The sequence below is a fragment of the Mustela putorius genome, unplaced genomic scaffold, assembly GCF_011764305.1.
Source record: "Mustela putorius furo isolate JIRA1106 unplaced genomic scaffold, ASM1176430v1.1 tig00004035_pilon_pilon_pilon, whole genome shotgun sequence".
Taxonomy (NCBI): domain Eukaryota; kingdom Metazoa; phylum Chordata; class Mammalia; order Carnivora; family Mustelidae; genus Mustela; species Mustela putorius.
This window is the reverse complement of record NW_025422171.1, coordinates 2285234-2309400: the sequence shown is the minus strand read 5'-3', so window position 1 is coordinate 2309400 and position 24167 is coordinate 2285234. Positions and strand designations below refer to the sequence as shown.

General features: G+C 36.9%; 1 protein-coding gene across 4 annotated transcripts in view; it reads right to left on the bottom strand.

The window, feature by feature from the left end:
• Positions 1-678: 678 nt before the first annotated feature.
• The window catches only part of IFT88 (intraflagellar transport 88), a 164039-nt gene continuing 140550 nt past the window's right edge, over positions 679-24167 (bottom strand). For 3 of the 4 annotated variants that reach the window (XM_045072388.1, XM_045072390.1, XM_045072389.1), the window contains 2 exons: positions 1223-1333; positions 679-985 (listed from right to left, as the gene is read on the bottom strand). In XM_045072388.1, coding sequence (XP_044928323.1) covers positions 864-985; positions 1223-1333 — 233 coding nt within the window. In that variant the 3' untranslated portion in view covers positions 679-863. Of the gene's footprint in view, positions 986-1222; positions 1334-17592; positions 18794-24167 lie in introns of those variants that run through there. The other variant, XM_045072391.1, reaches the window with a different exon arrangement.

The window sequence follows — 24167 nt, the reverse complement described above, 5'->3', positions numbered from 1 at the left end:
TCCTCTTCCTGCACCTAACAGTATCATGCACATTGTGGAGACAATGTTAAGATGGGTGGGACCACCCTCTAGTGAGGTGTTAAGGTAAGCCTCTTCTGATTGCCCCATCATTGCAATTCCTCTGACCATTAATGATCAGCCAAACACATTGCTAAAGAAAAATGCAGACAGTCCTGACTTCCATCCCATACCCCAAGTCATGAATGGGAAAAGCCTTCTTAGAGCTGTCATTGCTCAGTGCTATTGGTACATGCCCCTGGACTGAAGGAAGAAAGGAAATACAGAAAAGAGCAATAGGGTTATGGTTTGGTATTTTCTCTTACTATAGTATCCAAAACATAACTGTTTTAATGGTATTATATTCCTATGAGGCACACCTTTTAGAGTCTTAACATTTTCTAAACTCTAAGTAATTAAGCTTAACTACAGATCCATCAATGATATGTCCTAACACCATATTTTAAACAAGCTGTGAACCATAAAATCAATGTAGTGTTTTCATTCTAAAACCTTGTTTTAATGAAATCACAGAAAATACCAGCTGCACTACAGTACTGTAGGGTAAATTTTTGTGAGCACACCCACATACTTATACATATGTGTAGGTACTGGTCAGTGCTACAAAATGTATTTCTTACTGTGGTCAATATTTTCAAGAGTAAGGAAGTCACTAACGTATTAGTTTCACAAATCTTTATTCCATACAAAACAAAACTTTAGACCCATCTCATAAAACAGAATACACTTATTTAAGGTTTTGACAGTGTACAAAATTAAAATTTGGGTCCTTAATCCAAAGTTTCACATAAGTATTTCTTGTAAGGTAATTTCTTTCCCTTGATAAGTAAAATTTATGTTATATATTATTCGGGAAGCAAATCATCTCCTAATTCTTCATCAGCAAAATCATCCTCATCAATTCTTTTTTTGGCTGCAGTTTTTGGTCTTTCTATTTGAGGGCCAAGTGGATCCACATAGGAGGCATCTAGGTTTCAAAATAGATTGTTGTATTAGAATAATAAAGAAAAACAACAAATGTGAAAACAATTTGTCTCATAAGCTAAACTGAACTGAGTGAACAGAAATGCTCTCCCAAGTCATTTAAAATGTTGTCTGTAAATAAAAAATTCTTAATGCCCAATTATACATTTTTGCCGTCTTACCAAATCTTCTTCAGACCTGTTATGCCTGTAGGAACTGGGTGGGGAATACCAACACTTGCCTATTTCTTTGTTACTGCTACTTTCATAAGGTTCATTTGTCCCAGGTAAAGCTCTGAGTTTGGCACTTAGTCGTTCACCTTTACTACTGGCACTACAGTTCTGGCCACTATCTGAAAACACAAAGATAAAAATACATTTGTTTAATATACTGAGAAAACATAACAATATGAATCTTAAAGTACACTTATTTGCCAAGAAACAGATTGTTTTATTTGGAAGCCAACTTCTGAGGGATATAATTCTTGTTTCCTGAAACTCCAAAGAAACCTCTTGTTGAGAATCTGTAACATAGATAAAACATCATTTAAAAGTAGTCTTTATATGTAGTCTTTCACATGTATGCTTAGTTATAGGTTTCAATTTTGTCGATTCACTGGTGAGAAGTTAGAGACCATGTTGATGAGTATAACCTAGCAAAGAATAAAGAGCAATCGGAGAAACAAATAGGAAGTCATAAGACAGTATGAGCTGTATCATCAACCTCATTAACAAGGCTGGTGAGTGGCCCTAAAATCAATCAAATGAAAAACAGCAGAAGAGGGTAGGAGAGGACCTGGATCATATAATTACTTTCTTTAAACATTAGGAAAATGTTCATGTAGGAAAGGATTAGATTTGCCCTCTATAATAGATTTTGGCTCAGTATAAGGAAAATCTTTAAAAGGATTATAGCATCCAAATATGGACTGGCTACCACGGGAAATATTGCAATCCATATCACTGAAGATTTTCAGATAGGGCTGAAGACTCACATTAGCAGGAAATACTAGTAGTGCTTCTCAACCTTAAATTTCCATTATATTTTTTAAAGAAATACTCCTCTAGCTCCACAGTTTTTAATTCATTCCTTTAAAATTCCCACAATGTCATTTTTTCCTATTATGGGAGCTTCACTTTTAACAAGAATTGTCTATCAACATTTATGATCATTTTTTTTTCTGAGTATACTTTATATTTCAGTTTATTGATAATGTCTCTAGGAATAAACCAAATAAAATCCCCACGTTTCAATGGTGGCCAACTGTGTAAAAATTATAAGTCTTCTCTAAGTTCTTATAAAAAATGACCATTTCCCCCCAATAATATCCTTAGATTTAGGCTCTGAATGGGTCCACATATTTTGGTGTATTTTTTATTTTTTTGCTCCTGTCTAATTTTTTGTTACATTTAGGCCCATCTTTTCCATCTGTAAGTGTAAATGCATATTTTTCAAGGGGCTTAAGTGAGCTCAGGTCAAAAAGTTTGAAAACCATTGCTCTAGGCAGTATTTCTTTTTTCACTTTTCATATAGATATGGGTTACCTATGTGAATAAAAGAAAACTCTGACATCTCCCTCAGGCAACCATTGCCCTTCTGAAATTCTAACATAGCAAAGGATTCCACTCTTGTAGAACAAGCAAACTTCAAAAAATAAAAACTGACCTTCCTAGAAAAACTTCAAATGTCCAACTGAAAAGCCATGAATATAGTTTTTGAACATTTTTCTATTATAAACACCAGTGAAGGTATATTGTGAATATCCTCATTTCATCATTTTCAATCAACTTTCATGGGGTAACACTGCCATACATGGGCAGGTGTAAATGGATCAATAAGCATTTGTAAGTCTGGGTGGGTTTTATCCCTAAATAATGAAACAAGTCATTATATTCATTTCATTGTAACAACAAACAACAATTACTATATCCTAGAGAAAAGTTAAAATATCAAGTAACTTCTAAAACCAAGAATCTGGAGATCAATTTATTATCTGAATTATCAATCAATGAACACTAAAACTTATAAATGATACTTTTATAAGAGAAAAGTCTTAGAATCATAGAATTTATAGAGTAATAAGGATTCTTGAAACTTACCTATACCAGAAAAAACAGAATATCCCTATGAAATGGACAATGTATATAGATAATTCCCAAAGTAAACAATACAATTGGTCAATTAAACATAGAAGTATTTAAACTTACTTAGCCTTACAGTAAGTGAAAAAAAGTCAAAACACTACATACTAAGTGATACCATTTAGAAAGCTTAAAAACAAGCAAAATTAAAAACAGTGTTTGCATGCATTGTATGTGAAAAGGCGAGAAACTAAAAAAATATAAACTGAAATATATATAAAACATAAAAAAGAAATCTCACAGTGGTTACCTGTGAAGAAGGGAGGAGATGGGGTGGGAAAAAGCACATAGGTAGGCATAACAGTAATGTTCTGGTTCCAATGTCTTATGATGTTTGTTTATGTTTTATGATAGCTTCATTAATATGAACTTTATATGCTTTGTAACTTAGGAGTGCTACATTGATTCTTTTGTAGGTATCAAGTATTATATAATTTAAACCTTCACATAATTCAACACTATTAAAATGGCTAAGATTTTAAAAATATCAGGTTAGTAAGTGAAATGAACAAAATTTCTGAGATTAATATGGTAGTATATATCAACACTTAATTTTATGGTCACCAAGATAGCAGAATAGGAAACCCCAGATCTTTTTTCCTCACAAAGACACCAACTTGACAATATACAGTCCAAAAAACCTTCATGAGAACTCCAGAAACCAGTTGGAAGTTGCAGTACCCCAGATAAACTCAAATCGAAGAACAATTGCACTGAAACAGGTAAGAAAAGCCTTTTGATTTCAACTGTGTCAGCCCCTATTACAAGCCAGAAGAACTCATGATTGGGAAAAATAAAGCCCATGCAGATTCTCCCTTTGGAATGAAAAAGAAGAGTGGAATATACATCCAACATTTTGGTTTTTCAGGGAACTGCGTGAAAGACTGGTTTGTCCTGCCTGACCTGGAGTGATGAGGAAGCAAAATACCTGGCTGGTGGTTTGTTGCACTGCCAGAGTACCTTCCCTCATTGCACATAGTAGCTTCTATGTGATCAGGGGAAAGTATCTAGCTCATGGCTTCTTCTTGAGCAAGGGTGATGATTAGAGTGGAATGTACATCCAATAGTCCAGCTTTTGGTGGTGGTGGTGGTGGGGATTTCCAAGGGCCTGGTCTCACCTGACTCACAGCACTAATGGGGAACTGGCACATCTTGGATGCATGGGGTCACCGAGAACAAAAGAGGGCTCAGTAGCCTTTGCAGTGCTAGAGATCCTGCAGCACCACAGACGTCAGAGGATGTCTATTTAGGAAATTACATGTAGAAGCTGAGAGAAGATTCATACCAATAAAAACTCTTGAGAAATTCCCATAGTCTCTATTGGGGCTGATTTATGACAGCTTCTCTTGTACAAATCCAGCCCCCTAAAACCAGAGAAAAGCGGCTGTTTTTTCAAATGAAGAAATCACAAGAAACATGAAAACACAGCCCAATGACAGAAACAAAACAAATCTTCAGAAACTGATCCTGAGGAAACGGAGGCCTATTGATTACCTGACAAAAAATTCAAAATAATTTTCTTAAATAAGTTCAATGTGCTACAAGAGAACACAGACAATAAAATCAGTAAAATGAAGCAAGAATAAAAGTAAACTATCAACAGAGATAGAAACTAAAAAAGGACTAAAGAGAAATTCTGAGGCTAAAGAATACAGTAACAATAACTGGATTGAAGAATTCACTACAAGTACTCAAAACCAGATGTGATTAGGCAGAATAAAGGATCTGTGAACTCAGATATAGGTAATTTGAAATTACTGTATCAGAAGAACAAAAAGAAAACAGAATGAAGAAAAGTAAAGAAAGCCTAAAAGAATTATGAGACTTAATTCTGATTTTGGGACTAAACATATCAATATACATATTATAGGAATCTCAGAAAGAGAGAAATAATGGATGAAAACTTCCCATATATGAGAAAGGAAATGAATATCCAAATTTAACAACTCAAGGAACTCCAAATAGGATGGACCTAAAAAGATGCACATTGAGACACATTATAATCAAACTGAAAATTCAGACAAAGAATCTTAAGCAAGAGAAAAGCTAATTCATAAAAGGAGCTAGCACACAATGATGAAATTTCACAACAGAAACATTACAGGCTATAAGAGAGCAGGATAGTATCTTCAAAGTGCTAGAAGAAAACTGGCAACCAAGAATATTATATTTGGCAAAACTGTCCTTCAAAAAGGATTGAGAAGTAGACTTTCCTGGATAAACAAAAGCTGGGGGAGTTTATCACCACTAGAGCTACCCTGAAAGAACTGCTATCCTTTTGTTGATACAAAAGGATACTATACTGTAAGAGAATATCATATGAAAATATTAAGTGGGGTGCCTGGGTGGCCCAGGCATTAAGCGTCTGCCTTCAGCTCAGGTTATGATCCCAGGGTCCTGGGATCGAGCCCTACATTGGGCTCCCTGCTCTGCGGGAAGCCTGCTTCTCCCTCTCCCACTCCCCCTCTTGTGTTCCCTCTCTTGCTGTGTCTCTCTCTAATAAATAAATAAAATTCTTTAAAAAAAGAGAAAATATAAAGCTCTCTGTAAAGGTAAATGTAGAGATAAATACAGAATCTAGTAATATTGTCATGGTAGTACATAAATCACTTTTAATTCAGGTATAGAATATAAATGATAAAAGCATAAAATATAACCATTAAATTATTTTAATGAATATAAATTATAAAAAGATACAATTTGTAACATTGATAACATAGTGTTGGGGCAATGTAAAGGAGCGAAGTTTTTGTATGTGATTTAAATTATCATTAGTTTAAAATAGATTGTTTTACCTATGGGATCTTTTATATAATTCTCTCAGTAACCACAAAGAAAATACCTACAGAAGATGCACAGAAAATGAGGAAGGGTTCAAAATATGTTGTTAGAAAAAAAACAAAAGAAATGAAAAAAAATGACACACAAAAGGCAGCAAGATAGGAAGAGGACAAAATAACTAAAGGCATACAAAATAATTAACAAAATGGCAACAGTAAATACTTCCCTATCTGTAATTATTTTAAATATGAATGGATTAAAATCCCCAATAAAAAGACCTAGAGCAGCTGATGGGTTAAAAAAAAATCCAGCTATATGCTACCTAGGAGAGACTAACTTTAGATATAATGACATACACAGGCTGAAAAGTGAAATGGTGAAAAAAGATATTCCATGTAAATGGTAACCGAAAGAGAGCAGGAATGCCCATACTTACTTCAAGCAAAATAGATTTTAAGTCAAAAACTGTCACAGAGACAAAGAAGGACATTATATAATGATCAAAGGACCAATTCACCAGGAAGACATAACAACTATATATGCAACTAAACAGCAGAGCACTCAATATATGAAGCAAATATTGACAGAACTAAAAGAAGAAAAGATAGTAACACAGTAATAGTAAGAGATTTCAGTATCTTACTTTCCATATGGCTCAACCAGCCAGAAGATCAAAAGGAAACAGAGGACTTGAACAACACTATAGATCAATTAGACTGAATAGATATTCACAGAACACATTATCCAACAACAAGGAAAATCCTGCTTCAGACAACTGTCGAATGGCAATTTTTAACCCTGAGCTTGTGCTTAAAGCTTTTTATCAATATGACTGACAAGTTTAAAATGTCTCAAGTCTTCATTTGTGCATCACTTTACAGATACTGGTCTGTAAGTATTTATCTGTCTGAAACGTCAATATTCAATAATTACTTAGTCATAAATGTAGTTAATAATTAGATATAAAAATTATTTATACATTACTATAAATCTCTTAAAAAGATCAAGTTTTGACACACACACACACACAGAGGAAAAAGAAATTGCTTAGAAAATTGCAGGAAGCCCCAAGAATTTCAGTATTGGTGAAAGCAGGTACAATAAAACCAGTTTCAGACTTTCATTTTAGCCCTAAAAGTAGCTTAAAATGATCTCAGAATGAATAACTGATAATTGGTAAAGTTAGTTTAAAATTACATTAAGTCCTAAGGCCCCAGTATACATAAGAATTCCTTGGAAGAGTTCCGTAAGAGGGAAAACGTTGCAAAGAAAAAAAGTAAAAGTAAGTAATTAGTCAATGTGTTTTTAACCCTCATGCTGCAGCTGTGCTGTTTGAGCCAACCGTATGCTTCAATCTTTTTAATCTCCTATTGATTAGAAATTCCAGTCTACATCAACTGGTTAACACTGTTTTCAAACTGGCAGATCATATGAAAAACAGAAATGAATGGTAGTATCTTCAGAAGTCAAGCATTATACAACGAGAAGTGATTGATTTGATAAACACCAGACCCCCCTCCTCTCTCCACACCGTTTTCAGAATAACCTAACTTCATTTCTTTTTTTTTTTTAAAGATTTTATTTATTTATTTGACAGACTTCACAAGTAGGCAGAGAGGCAGGCAAAGAGAGGGGCAGGGAAGCAGGCCCCCTGTTGAGTAGAGCGCCCGATGCAGGACTCGATCCCAGGACCCTGAGATCATGACCTGAGCCAAAGGCAGTGGCTTAACCCACTGAGCCACCCAGGCGCCCCCTAACTTCATTTCTAATAAGATGCTCTGTCATCTCTGAACTACCCCCTCGTAATTACAGTGACCTCTATGGACAAAATTCCCCATTTCTGTGGTGTTGGCAAGTCTAGCCAAGGCCACACCTCTTTTTCTGAAGATCACTAAACTAGACATTTCTTTTCTGGATTCATGTATGAATTCTTGTGAGAGGCCTCTGAAAACTCAGGGGGAGTTCTGCAAAGTTCCAATAATCCTGAAATTCCCTGGACTGTGAACATCTGTTTTAACAGCATTGACAGCATATTCTGGCACATAGGTACCACACCACACCTGGGTAAAGTTCAAGAATAGTTGTTTGTGATTTAGTTCAAGTCCAGGAAGTAATTTTTCTTCAACATTCTTTTTAACATAATTTTGATAGGCTCTGTATACTTGGCCAATACCTCCATCATCAGCAATATTTTCTCCCATGTATTAATTCCATTGAGATACTGTCCACCCGCTAGGTCCCAGAGTTTCCATACTGGTACACCATGCACTGGGATTGGTCTTTAAAATTATTTGCTGACTGTTGAGTCCACCAGTCAACAAGGTCTCCATCCTTGTTAAAATTTCTGCCATTGTCATCGAAGCCATGGGTGATTTTGTGTCCTATGACTGTGCCAATACCCCGGTAGTTCAATGAGTTAGACTGCTGGGCACTGAAGGAGGGGAGCTGCAGAATGCCTGCTGGGAAGACTATCTGATCTCTGCCTAAAGAATAAAATGCATTGATTACAGCTGCTGTGCTTATCCACTCATCCTTGTCCACTTTTTCTCAGAGCTTCTTTAGTTGTTTGTTTTGGCTGAACTTCAAATTTTGAATTATGTTTTCAAAGTATTCATCTTTCCTGTATTCCAACTTGAAGTATTCATTATTCAGTTATTATCGTTTGAAATAATGTCATCAGGATAGCTAATTCTTCCTTTAATGGCTAAGGCCTTTTCCTCAGCTTACTTTTTCATTTCGGTATCCATCCTAGTGAGGTCATCTGAAGTCTGCATAAAAAACCTCATGGGTCTGTGTAATCAAATCCTCAACCCTATGTTTACTTTCTCCATCAAGTGCTGCTTCCACGTACAGCCTTCCCACAGCATTCTCCATATTCTCATTGACATTGCTTATGACAATGACATTCTCATGACATTGCTATTTCTGACGTTGTGCCATAAAGGGCCTTGTTGAAACAATTTCTGGACTCCTTGTAGGTTCTGCTGAGGCTGCTTACAAGATCCATTATGAATTTTTGAAGTTAAGAGAGTTCATTGGAGAGAGCAATGTGATGCTTTACGGTCCTAGCAAACTCTTTTAAAAAGTAGTTTGACAGTTTCTTTTAAGGTTAGACATATACTTACCATACAACCTAGCTATTCTACTCCTAGGAATTTATTCAAAAGAAATGAAAGTATGTGTCCATGTAAAGACTTGTACAAAAATATTCATAGCTGCTTTATTTCAAATGCCCCGAAACTGGAAACAAAAAAGGTCAACAACAAGGGAATAAATTGTGGCATGTCTATGCAATGACTCTGCAATTAAATGGAAGGACACTGTTTTTCACCAAAACAGTGAAAGAAGCCAGTTTAAAAAAAAAAAAAGCACGTACTAAAATACAGTTATGGAAAACATCAGTAGTTAACTGAAGATTGGGGTGGATGAATGGGGCAGAGGGTGGGAATGAGGAGTTTCAAAGGGAAAAGAAGAAACTTTGGAGGGTGATAGATTTGATCCTAATCCTGATTATAGTGACTGTTTTATGAGACTCCTCAATCTACACATTAAGTACGTGCTATTTTTTGAATGTCAATTCGAACTCCAGGTAACTGGGAGTTAGAGGATCACAAGGATGATCCTCTCCCTTCTGCTTCATAGTATAAGGAAGAGGTTTCTGTGTGAGAAACATGAATCAAATCTATTCCTGTACCATTTTATATTCCTATCAACACTGAATGAGATTAACCATTGCTCCACATCCTCTCCATTACTTGGTATCCTCAGTCTTTTTTAGTCATTCTACTGGGTATCTAATTGTGGTTTTAATTTACATTTCCCCAATGACTAATGAGTGACCATATTTTCATGTGCTTTTCATTTGTATACCTTCTTCATTAAAATTTTTTGATGACTTAGTTTAAGTAACAAATATGGTGTATAGCTCCAAGAATGTTGAGGACACATGTTTACCTTTCCTAAATCCCTGTGAATAACAGTAAATCTTTATTAAATCTATAGCAAAGCAGAGAAGGAGTGTATGTGTGCTGTGGCAGTAATGGCAGGGGAGATACCAACATAATAGATTTGGGAGAATCACTCCCCACCACAGCTTTATTGAAGTGTTAACTGACATATAGCATTGTGTAAGTTTATGGTGTACAATGTGATGATCTGATGCACATATACATTACAATATGATTACTACCATAGCACTAGTTAACACTTCTAGCATATCACAGTTACTTTTTTTTTTTTTTTTTGCGATGAGAACATTTAAGTTCTTAGTAACTTTCAAGTATATAAGACAGTATTTTTAACTATAATCACAATGCTGTACATTGGATCTCCAGAACTTGTTTACCTTCTTAACTTCACCCCTGGGAACCACGGTAACCATGATTCTACTCTGTTCCTACAAGTTTGTTTTTTTTTTATTTCCATATGTAAGTGGTATCAAACAGTATTTGCCTTTTTCTGTTGGACTTATCTCATTTAGCACATTGCCCTCAAGATTCATTCACGTTGTTGCAAATGGCAGGATTTCTTTATTTCTCATGGCTGATTAATATTCTATTGCATATATATACATCACATCTTCTTTATCTTTTCATCTGTGGACAGATACTTAGGTGTCTTGGCTATTGTGAATAATACTGCAATGAACATGGGAGTGAAGATATCTCTTTAATATCCTGTTTTCATTTCCTCTGTATACAAACCCAGAAGTGGGATTGTTGGACCATATGATAGCTCTGTTTTTAATATTTTAAAGTGTCTCCATACTGTTTTCCATGGTGGTTGCACCAATTTATATTCCCATCAATAGTGCACAAGGATTTCCTTTTTTCCACATCCATGTCAATACTTATTATCTCTTACCATTTAGATGACATTCTAACAGGTGAGAGGTGATAATGTCATCATGATTTTGATTGCGTTTCCCTGATTAGTGATGTTGAACAAATTTTCATGTGTCTGTTAACCACCTACATGCATCCTGTGGAAAAATGTCTATTTAGTTGTGCCTCTGCCTATTTGAAAATATTTTTTTGTCATTGAGTTGTAGGCATTCTTATATATTTTGGAGATTAATCCTTATCAGGTATGTGCTCATTCATATATTTTTCCTCATGAAGTGCTTGTTCAAATATTTTCCTGATTAAAAAGAGACAACAAATAATTGGGCTGTTTTCCTACTTAGTATTGAATTGTAGAGTTCTTTTTGTATTTTAGATACAAGTCCTTAGTCAGATATGTGTTTTGCAAGTATATTCTCCTATTTTGGCTTCCCTTTTCCCTTTGATAGGATTATCTTTTGAGAAGTAGAAGTTAATTTTAATGAAGTTCAATTTATCCATATTTAAAAATTTTACGGATCATATGCTTTTAATGTCACAGCTAAGAAATCTCTGGCTAACCAAAAGTCACAAAGATTTTCTCCTGCAAGTTTATACTTTGCAGTTTTATAGTTAGTAATATGATCCATTTGGGTATTTTCCCCCCAATTAATTAACATGTAGTGTATTAGTTTCAGAAGTAGAGTTCAGTGATTCAACAGTCTTATATAATACCCAGTACTCATTACAACACACACCTTCCTTAATGATCCATTTTTTTTAAAAATTTTTGTTTATTTGACAGACAGAGATCACAAGTAGGCAGAGAGGCAGGCAGAGAGAGAGAGAGGGAAGCAGGCTTCCTGCTGAGCAGAGAACCCAATGCGGGACTTGACCCCAGGACCCTGAGATCATGACCTGAGCCGAAGGCAGCGGCTTAACCCACTGAGCCACCCAGGCGCCCCCTTAATGATCCATTTTGAGTTAATTTTTAATATGGTGCATGGTGTAGATCAATGCTAATTTTTTTGCATGTGGATTTCCAATTATTCCAGCACAGCTTGTTGAAAGGACTATCCTCTTTCTACACAACTGCTTTTTGCACTTTTGTTAAAGGTTAATTGACTATGTATGTTTGGGTCTTTTTGCAGACACTATATTTTATTCCATTGCTACATATGTATCAAAAGAAAAACTTTTGATGTCCACCTTTCTGGAGTCACAAATAACATCTGTTTTACCTGTTCATCCTCTACTAGAGTTTGGAAGTTATACATCACATTTCAATTATTTTTATATTTACTAGATATATTTAGGTGTATTTTAATATGTACATTTAACAGAGTCTAAAATTAATCAGTATCTTCACCTTCTTCCCAAACAAGTGGAGATCTTTGAATACTTTATTCTATTACAACTTACATCCCTGCCTTAAATGTTACTTCAGTCTAGGAATTTAGTTTTACCTTAATTTTAAAAAATTTGACAACATAGAGTATTTCCATTTTTTTAAGTATTCAAAATGTAATTAGATTTAATAGCCTATTTACCATCATATTTGCTTTTTTTTTTTCTTTTTTGTACTTCTGGCTTTTCCCTCCTCAGCCTGAAGTACCCTCTTTGCACTTTCTTTTTAATAAAAACCTATTGGTTAAAAATGCTCTAAAATGACTTTATATTGTGTTCATTCTTGAACTATACACTCAATGGCATACAATTTCAAGTTGATAGTTATTCTGTCTTCACACACTGATGATGTTCCAATATTTCTGGTTTTCTTTTTAGACTGAGAAAACTGAAACAGTTTTCCTGCCTTTCATATACCGTAACTTGGCCATGATATACGTATTATTTATCCTATTTGAGCATTATTTCACTTTGATAATTTGAGGAACTCATTAATACTAGGAAATTCTCTGCCATTATTTCCTTTTCCTCATTCTGTCTTTCTAACCCAATTATACGTAGGCTAGACCTTTTTTCACTACATCCTTCATGTCCCTCAATTTCTATTTTCCATAACCATGACCCTCTCTCCTTCATTTTGGGTAATTCCTTCAGCTCTATCTTCCAGGTCATACATTCTCTCTTCATCTGATCTAATCTGGGATACATTCAGAATGTATGATTCTCTCTAATCTAATCTAATCTATTCGGGACCAGCAAATCTTTTCTGTAGAGGGCCAGATAAGTATCTTAGGCTTTGTGTGCCATATGGTTTCTGTTGCAGCATGAAGGCAGACTGAGCATGGCTGTGCTCCAGGAAAACTTCACTGAAAAAAACAGGTGGTAGCTCAAGCCAGATCTGATCTGTAAACTGTAGTTTTCCAACCCTTTATTTAACCATAAATTTTCTAATAGGTGAGTTTCTAATTTCAATTCTATTTTTCATTTCTGAAAGTTGTATTTTTGTTCTTTTCAATCTGCTTAGTAACTTTTATATTCTCTTACCCCTTTGTCATACTTAAAATACACAAGTATTGCCCACTATCTTGATCTGATTCCTATGTGTCTATAGTGAGAGTTTGGACAGTGAGGGATTCTGTGCTAATTCTTAAATTTTAGATAGCAAGTGTTTAAGAGCTCAGGTACCAAAGGATAACCACCACATTGTCAAAAAAATTTATCTGAATTATTCAGTTCTTGAATTCATATATCAAGGGATAATCTATATTCTCACTTTTTAAAAAAGATACTTTTAAAATTTGTCAGAGAGAGAGAGAGAGAGAGAGTACAAGGAGGGGGAACAGCAAGCAGAGGGAGAAGCAAGCTCCCTGCTGAGTAGGGAGCCCAATGTGGGCTCATCCCAGGACTCTGGGATCATGACCTGAGCCAAAGGCAGGCACTTAACCAATGGAGCCACCCAGGCATCCCTCTGTACTCTCACTTTCAAAAAATATTTTTACCTAATTAAAACATCTGTAGTCTTTTAAAATGGATTCTACAGTTTCTGTTGTTCATTCATTGTGCCTTTTCCTCATGTGTTCAGACTTTTAAAAATTGTACATTCCTATTCTTTGTAACTTTACTTGAAGTATTTGAGTCTTATTTATAGTATGTTCCTTCAGGATAGATTTAAACTTGTTTCTCCTAGGTACTTGGGAGCAGCACCAACTCACCTCTACTTTATGCCAAATTTTCAGTGTGGGGTTCCTTTAGGATCCATATTACACAGGTAATATATATTCTAGCTACAAAACTCTGTGATTGATGGTTTATGGTTAGGAAATTTCCAGGGAGCTTTTCCCTTTTTTTTTTTTTTTTTAAATATTCCAGTAGTACCAAGGTGGAAATCCATCCTTTGTGGGGGAGATCCTTTTCTAGTTTACCCACTACCAGTATTTCCTGTTAAGGATCCTGTCTTTATAAAGGGATTCTTTGAACTGACCTCTTTTTGGTGGCCCCCACTGTATTTCTTGTTCCCCATGAATGGTCTATAAACCTAGGCTCTAGGTCACCAGGTATTAGCTAGGACAAATGCCAGCTTCTGCACTTATTCCTTTGGACTTTATTTTTTTTTTTGAAGTAGGCTCCACACCCAGCATGGATTCTAAATCAGGGCTTAAACTCACAACCCTGAGATCAAGACCTGAGCAGAGATCAAGAGGTCATATGCTTAATCGACTGGGCCACCCAAGTGCCCCTCTACTCATTTTTAACCTCCAAAGAATCTCCCTTTTTCTTGCCAACTCAGCCATGCATTAAAAAAAAAAATTATTTTCTTATTTTCTTTTTTCCTTCCTCTTTCACCAAGTATTCACCATTTTTAGGGAATGCTATTCCTGGAGGCATTTCCCTGAACATTCTGTCCATCTTACTGTCAGAAATAGAAGTAATAATTTCGGAGTCAGCAGGAACATACATAAATGTTACTAAAAAGGTTAAGTCTAATATCTTTATTTTTCAGGTGAGAAAATAGGCCTAAGGAGGTAAAGTCACTTGTTCAAGAGTTCACAGTTAGTGGTAAGGCCATCAGCAAAACCAAGGTTTCCTGATTGCCAATCTATACCTTGCCCATTCTACAATTATGGCTTTTTGGCAAAGTGTGCAAAGTGTAAAGTGTGGCACCTTCCATACAGTTGTGAAAAGTTTATATGAGTAAGTATGGCCTTATTCGTATATACATTCCTACTATATGGTATTCCAAAATATGGCTGTCTTAATAATGATAAATACCCAAAGTAAACTCACAATCTCTTTTCATAGCCTTATGTTTTAGACACTTTTCCTATCCCCAGAATAGCCTACACCTTCCTGTCTTTAAAGCCCCTTGCAATCTTGAGATTTGGGGGAAAATCTCATGATATTTCCGCTAGAGGAGAAACTATATCCTGCCTTGACCAATGTTTTTAAAAGGCAACTCATACCAAGAAGGCAAACTATTTGCAACATTTTAGAAAGTTAAGGTTTTAAAATATGAGTTCTTTTTTTGGTGAGAAAGTGAGTTTTATAACATAGGCACTATTCATGGAACAAATTAAGTAAAGTTAAGAGGCTGACTACATAAATTTTTACCATTCTCTTCAAATAAAAATGAACACACTTTCCAAGGGAAGACAGTCTTTACTTATTTAGAAAGAGAACAGTTTGTTTCCTCTTCTCCACCTTCCTGCATCCCATATACTCCTTAAATGAATCTGGTTTTTGCCCAACAGTGTACTGAGACCTCTCTCTTTAGGTTTACCATCATTATCTTAACTGAAAAATCTAATAGCCTTCTTTAGTTTTCAAGGTCCAATTAACCAATATCTGATAATTCTCCAATATCTAACCCCCTTCCCTTAAGCTAGGACTCCTATCAACCATCCCTGATTTCTTATTTTTTGAAAGTGCTATCTAAAATGAAACCTTCTAAAAGATTCTTCCTATTCCTCTGAATATGTTACAAACACAGTGCCCCTTACTCTTTTCAATCTCTTTTTAAATGATGCTCTTGGTGAGCTGTTAACTCTAATTTCACTATCCATTAGACATTAAAAAATACCTTTGATCTCTCTCCTCCCATCTCTAAGATGGCACCTACAAAGATGCAATCACTATGGAAGATCTTCTCTCATTAAGTATAAATAAATTTTTGTTTGTATCTAGAAATACTGAAGAATATCACACAGCACTTTTGAGACCTTCAGCATGAATCTACTATCTGGTTTACATCTATGTACTTTGCAGCACGACTTGCAAATGATCTATTCTCTTGTTATGACAAAGCTGATCTTCCTTTGCCTCTGCCACTTTTGAAAGTTAAGGGGCAGTGTACCATAGCTATGGATCCAAAGTACCCTTCCAACCCCTACTGTCTAGAAAGTAATGGCATTGTCAGCTCAGATGATATAATCCTCATAATTTTAGGAGGCCCATTGCTTGAACCTAGTTTTACTGTAAAAACTTCAGATCCTTTTTACATTGTTAAAGTTGCAATTCTCAGTTTAACTTCACCCCTTACTCCTTACTCCTATTGACCTAATTGTATTATTACCCAATAAAACAGCTAACAGGGGCATATCAAAATTGGAAAAGTTGACTGTGATAGCTACTATAATAGGCAGTACTCAGGTGAAGAAGCTGTGGAGGGAATCAGTAAAGATGTATGCAAAGTAGATAACTGATTTATCACACTTTTTAAAAGCTCATTTGGGCTGAGCATGGAGCCTAATGCAGGGCTTGAACTCTCATGACTGTGAGATTGAGACCTGAGCTGAGATCAAGAGTTGGACACTTAACCAAATGAGCCACCCAAGCACCCCAAATTATTGATTTTTGAGTTATATTTTGTATATCTTAAATGCTTAACTCAGTACCTGGTATATAAATGTATGGGAGAGGGAGAAGTTGAAAGGGAATTGGCACTTATTAAATATCCGCTATGGTCGGGAACTTGACAAATGCTTATTTATAGATAAACAAAAAGACATAAAAGGAAAAAAGAACTGATAGAATATGTGTGTATGTGTATATGTATGTGTGTGTGCTCATGTATATATAAAATGTGTACATATATTTTACAGATATATGTAATATACGTGTGTTTTACATATTTCATCAGATTTAAATACATATATTACATATATCAGTAAAATGTCTAGATAGGATTTCCTGGGCTTTTTGTAATTTGCTTCTGATGGAAATACCAAAAGAGGAGTTTCACAAATGTTTTGACTAACAGCATTATTGGAATAAATATCCAGCTTTCCAAAGTGTTAACTTCAAAATACAATACTCATTTGCATATACAATTTCTAGAATTTTGTTTTAAAAAAAACCCTTTTACAAACTTTGTAAGTAAAGTCTGTAGTAAGAGAGAGGTACGCTTGACATTTACCTTTATGCATTGATAAATGTAACCCTGTGGTAGGAAAAACTCTGAGAGTAACAAACTCCAAGGTCATACATCCAGGAGAGCAAAGAACATGGATCCTCACTATACCCACATGTGGATACCAGAATTTCAGGTACTGCCCCCGTTCTCCTGGGTCAAATAGGAATCACCCTTATCAGGTGCTTGCCTGTGTCAGACACTCTCTTAAGTGTTTTCTATGTATTAACCTATCTCCTCCTCTCAACAACCCTATTAGGTAGATCCTATTTTCACTTCCATTTGACTGACAAGGAATCTGTGACAAAGAGATAAAGTGGGGGTGCCTGGGTGGCTCAGTGGGTTAAAGCCTCTGCCTTCGGCTCAGGGTCCTGGGATCGAGCCCCTCATTGGGCTCTCTGCTCAGCAGGGAGCCTGCTTCCCCCCCTTCCTCTCTCTCTACCTGCCTCTCTGCCTACTTGTGATCTCTATCTGTCAAATAAATAAATAAAATCTTTAAAAAAAATTCTTAAAAAAAAAAAAAAGAGATAAAGTGACTTGCCCAAGGTCATGTACAATATGGTGACTTAGAAAAAGAGGTCCACAGATGTTGAATGAATACCTGGATTGAGAAATTAATTACAATGACCTCAAATGCAGGGCAATAAGCCAAGGGCCAAAGGGAAGGAGCATGTTCTGTTGAAGACACAAAACCTCACACACTCTGTTATTATGTGTATGACGTATTTGGAGGTGGCTGGGATGTAAACAGCTAAGACAGTTTTAAGAGGAAAAGGTCAGTGATAAAGAATCTTATTGCACAAGCTATGTGCATGGATTAGACAGCTGAAATCAGTGCTTTAAAAGAGGATAACCTGAAGGCCCCCCACCTTTCACACCCAGGAATTATTTATGGAGAACTTGGCCTAGAGCAGGAATTAGCAAATTATAATCTGGGAGCCAAACCTGGCCTACCCCCTTTTTAAACATCTAGTGAGCTAAGCATGGTTCAGACATTTTTAAAGCTTGGGGAAAAAAGCAAAAGGATAACAATATTTGTGACACATGAAATTTATATGCCATTCAAATTTCAGTGTCAAACATGATGTTTTAGAAAGCCCAGCTATAGCCACTTGCTTACATGCTGTCAGTGCCTGCCTTTGTGACACCACAAGTATGTGTATGGCCCTGGAGCCTCAACTGTCTACTACCTTGTTCTTTACATAAGTGTGCTGACCCCCTGGCTCAGAGAAAACTATACCAGAAAAACAGGTGACATGTTAGGAGATGAGACCAGCAAAACACAAGAGAAACTTCTTCAGAATCTGTGGCACAGAGCATACTTTGGTGCCACAGTGAGTACTATCAGTTCTCTTCTAATACTTATTACTAATAAAGTTCCCTTGTATATACTAGCTTCCAAATGCTTAGATACTAAGGGCATTCAGCACATTTCCTCTTTGGCTTTCTGAGGTGAAGAGGGCACTTACCCTGGAACTTAAGCGGAAAGGAGTGACACACTGGTGAAATGAGTCCTCAGTCCCTCTGGCCTTCTCCAGGCTTTTTTTGCCCCATTCATACTCACTCCCTTTCTTCTTAGAGGTCAGCTACATTTAATTGATGTGATTCTTTGAATTTAGATATATTTACATGTGCTTTTCCTATCCTACCTCCTTAGGCTGTAATCTTTTGTCCGTCCATAGGTGGTGGTCACTAAGCATGAGTTGTTCACTCTGCCTGGGACATCACTGAGGTCCCCAAAACTGTGAGAAGGTATTCTAGTTAAAAAAAAAACAAAAACAAAACCCAAAAAACTTACCCTTGGACTATAGTCTTACAACAAAATTCCAAATTTAAAAAACAAAACATGGTTACAATGTATTTTATAAAAGACATGTTCGTCAAAACATTGTTTATAAAAGTTAATTTCTGCTCACTGAATCATATTACCCTCTTTACTTTCATTATAAAATCATTTTAGTGTAAAACTAAGAGATACACTGTCACGGAAAAGTTCGCAACCAAGACATAATACAAACTAAAAAATGCAGCAAACTACTAAGTAGCACACAGAGTAAATAAAAACAATTTTAAAATGAAACATTCATAACATAGCACTCAAGTCACAAAATGCAACCATCATGCTAAAACATAAAATGTAAGATGTAAAGTGCTTTACAAGAAGGCACTCTTGTTTCTTGAGGACAGATACCCATGAGAAGCAGATGTGTTCTGCAGATTTCTTGGTCTTTTAACTCAAGGCAACACATTAGGCAGGAATATGATTGCTCCTCTCACCTGGCTTATCCATGTAGACCATACATAGGCTGACTATGGAGACTTGGAACTTGCAGAATATAGCTCTCCTTGTGGAAGCTGACTTTCAGTGTGACTTAACTTTTTTCTGAATTGTTTGATGTTTTTGTACTGAGCAGCTGAAATCTTAACCCCAAATGTGGGTCTTAAAAGAGTTATGTGTTTCTACTTCAAGGAGTTAAAACATGTTCATTTCATTTTAAGTTAACTCTACAAAAACAAACTAAAGTACTGAAAATCCTGGAATGGATAGTCAATATTCTTAACCTAACATTATGGCTTTTTAACAGTTTGTATCAAGTTAATAATAGTAATAGCTACTCAGCATTGGAGTGTGTGTCAGGCATTGCACTGAGCCCCCTTCCATGAATCAAGCATGTAATTTTAAGTTAGTTTCAAGCTCACACCACCTCCCAGGGTAATATACTCAGGAGTGAGAGAGCTAGGGCATGAGGCCAGAGGCTGGATGACTGCTGCTACTGTGAATTTATATTTGGTGGTAATAGTAGCAGCAACCTTTCTATACACACTATATCACATTTACTCTTGTAATATGTCATTTAAGATCCATCAGCATCAGCTGGGACCTCGTCAGAAATGCAAATTCCTGGGCGTGGCCCAGACTGGCTCATAAATGCTGGACTAGGGGTGCCTGGGTGGCTCAGTCAGTTAAACATCTGCCTTGGGCTCAGGTCATCATCCTGGGTCCTGGGATCAAGCCCCACATCAGGCTCCCTGCTCAGCAGGAAGACTGCTTCTCTCTTTCCCACTCCCCCTGCTTGTGCTAGACCTCACTTTCTCTCTCTGTGTCAAATAAATGAATAAAATTTTAAAACAATGCTGGACTAGCAGCTCAGCAGGCTGTTGTCACAAGACTTCCAGGTGATTTTGCCACAGGCTAAAATTGGGGAGACCCACTGAAGAGGACAGAAGCTGAGGCTTATTAAATAAACTAAGCAAAAATAAGGCTGTAGTAGGACTAGACTGATCCACAAAAAAAAAAGTGGACGATTTTCAAGGGCCCTCAAGATTTCATTTTATATGAACTAGTAATTCTGATATTTAAGTTCCCTATGATCCTCGCTCCTGGGCAATACTCTAATACTCTAAAAATCTAGTTGTAGGCATTGCATTTATTTTAACAGCTTAAGGCTGGCCTCTTTTGGATGCATTTGGAAAATCAACCCTTTCCACTATCTGACCTGTGGATCTAATCCAGACAGAAGTGTCAAGTATTTCCACATAAAGATGTAAATGTGCATCTCTAGGTTTCACAGGTAGAAGTGGATGATGGGTAAGATTGGGGCCTGTCGCATGTGGGTTTGTACTGGGAAGTCCTAGCTGAGGCATAATAAGGGGGCCAGTGGCCACTCTGCAGACAGTGACTGGGACTGGTGGAGTGGCAGCAAGACTGCTGGTGAGGAAGGCACACCCACAGTGTGCTGCAGGGTGCTTTGGGAGGGCCCTATGAGGTGAAAGGGAAGAGAAAGCGAGAGAGGCATCCACAGCATGGTTTATTCAGCCTATCCTGTGGCCTGTGCAAAGAGCTAAAGAAAAAAAAGGCAAAAAATATGATTCTTGAAAAAGTGTCAGGGTGGAACCAGTAAGGTCACTGAAAGAAGCATTCCAGCTTGGGTTGCAGGAGGAAATGAAGTCTGGGACTCCCTGTAACTGAAGGGATAAGGAAATAAGGAACAAAAAGGCAAATGGCAGGAGAAAAAAAGCAAATAAGAACCCTGAAAAGGAAGTAGCTAATGCTTTAAACTTGTGCCAAAAGAACCAAGCAACATGAAGCCCAGCTTGTAAAAATGCCCTAATAACACAGAATTTCCACTCCAAAATTTCTTCCTGTGAGAATAAAGCTTATTTGTACACTAGAACTGAGTGTGTTGGGCTGAAATGGACTGGATGAGAGAAAAGAAAATGTATTAAAAAGAGAAACCAGGAGCAGGAGGTGTATTTGTAATAGAAAGGCCTCTCCTTCCCTGCCCTCAGGTATCAGATCTGGAGCAGCCACACCTTTCTTCACTGAACTAACCCTGACCAAGGTGGAGGTCCCAGGCCCAGGTGAGGTATTTCATTTTGTTCTGAGACATAGCATGATTTAAGGAGTATTACAGAGAGGTCATCTTGCAGGGAGCGGGAGCTGAACCACTCTTCATGTTGAAGGATCTGGCACCTCAGTGGCCTCTGAAGCACACTTTGATCTTTCTGATGTTTCTAAAGAGGCAGACATTAGTCTCTGGACCAGTGTCGTCTGGGATCTGGCTCAGCACCAACGGATTCAAGGTTCTTAGAGCATGCCCTGGCCCCGATGTTTCTAAAGCAGGTTTTCAAACATTCCAGACATCTGGGTAACTCAGGCTCAGGTTTAGGCTTTAACACTGGTTACATTTTGCAAGCTTATGAATTACCAGAGAAGGCTCTGAGAACTTAACATAGGCTATTGGGGGCTGTTCTAGAAGGAACTGGTTGGTTACCCTGAACTTAAGATTTTTAGAGGAAGTATAGAAAACTTAGAAGATGGTGACCTGGTCCTAGAATTCTGATAAATACGTAATATTTCCCTAGGGGTGACTCAAGATAATTATTTCTTGAAGGACATTCAATTTCAAAAAGCTTGTATCACAAACTGCTTGCCTCCTAAGAGCAACGATGAACAGGGAGCAGCAAGTTGGTCTGTTGAACCTAAGCTCCTTTTAACTAAGGCACAAAGCCTTGTGTGCTGACTCCTTGCCCATTAGGGACATTTTTGGTACATACAGGTCCCTGATCCCTCATCTACAATTTCAAATTCAAAAGCTTATGAAAGCCAAGTTTTTAGGTAGCAATAGGTAAACTTCATGGGCATAAAGCCTGACTTGACCTGTTTTTTTTTTTTAAGATTTTTTTTTTTTTAATGTATTTATTTGACAGAGAGATATCACAAGTAGATGGAGAGGCAGGCAGAGAGAGAGAGAGGGAAGCAGGCTCCCTGCTGAGCAGAGAGCCCGATGCAGGACTCGATCCCAGGACCCTGAGATCATGACCTGAGCCGAAGGCAGCGGCCCAACCCACTGAGCCAACCAGGCGCCCGACCTGAAGTTATTTTTAACCACCATTTTAACCATCGTTTATCTTAAATGTTAACCATCATATATCATAAATATTTTAACCATCATATATCATAAATGTTGTTAACATTTATGTGTTATTATTAACATATTTTGCCAAATTAGTAATAGTTATATTTGACTGAGATGATCTCCATGGGTATTATATATGGCTAATGCACGATAATACTTCTCTAAACTTCAAAAAATGCTGAATTCCACAACGCACTTGACACAACAGGCTTTGGATAACAAGTTGTAGGCCTGTAGCTCTCCAGCTTACCAGAACTGTTGGGACAGATCTCTCAGACCCAAGACTCAGTTAAGTTCAAGCCCGGAGGGTTATGTGAACACATGAAAGCAGGAATGGGGCCAGGTTAACAGAACTGAGGTGACATCTGAGGGTCAGGGGACACTATGGAGATGTCAACACCCAGTATGACCATGGAGGGCTGACCAGATTGTAAATGGTTACTCCCTGCTGTGGCAGACTGCTCTTGGCATTCCTGGGACTCAAGCTGAAAGCTACTTCTACCAATTTCTGAAACTCTGAGTAAAGACTCCTGTGACTCACGGGTAAAAAGGCAAGGACTGTGAGGTTCAGCTGGAGAAGCTGGACTGCTCCTTAGAGAATCAAATTGTCTTGCTAGAACTAGATGCTACTGGTGACTGTAACTGCTTAAACCTATCTGGCAAAGCAGAGCTTAGAACTCAGGAAAGAATCTTTATCCCTGCTGCAGCTTCTATCCTCAGGAAATTTAGAATACACACATGCATTTCTTCCAGCACAGCAGCAGTCTTAGCAGCACCTGAAACTTGTGTCTTTCCAACTAGATGTTAATTTCCCTGGACCCAGGGACCATGTCTTACTCATCCACATGTCCTCAGCACTTAGCACAGTATCTATCTGGCACCTGGTATGCACCCAATAAATGTTTGTGAATGAATGAAAGACCCACCTGAACTAAGGGTCCCCATTTGTCTTTGTCCTGACTTCTAGATCAAGAGATGGAAGAATGAAGTTGAGCAGTAGCATGGACTTGGGTCACTTATGCATGAGAGTGCTGAGTATGGATATAAGAGAATATATGTGTATCTCTAGGTCCCAATTTCACATTTATTTTTCCAATTAGCTTCTTTCAAACCACCAAATTTCTATGAAGTTTAACTTTTACTACCCACTGATGTAGACAGAGGAGGTAGATTTTATTGAGGAAGAAAGAGAAAAGGAAAACTTAACAATCTTCTTATTAAATAATGGTGTGACAAGCAATCAAATTCAAGGAGCTGAGAGATGCAAACAAATTTAGAAATCACTTAAAGCCTCCAGCATTTACATGGTTGGTCCAAAGATAAAAGGCTGTAATGAACCATGTCTGCTAATTCCAAGACTCACACTATTTCTACAAGAAAAGTGTAAAGACTCAGGACTGCCAGTGTTCTTTAAGATTATCTTACTACTCATGGTACTACCTTAAAATGTAAATTTAAAAAATATAATACAGTAAAACCTCATTAGTATGGACATCCATGTTCATATATGCAGCATGAACCTATTTAATTATCACTTAGTAGAAACAGGTATGGTTAGTTAAGAAGTAATATCCACTAACATTTACAGTCATTTACATAGCAGACTGCTTACAAAATTAATTACACTAAGTGACTTTTATTGTGTATAGAACAAGCAAACAAAGGACTTTTTTTTTTTTTTTTAAATTCAAGGTGTTTCTAGTAGCCCATG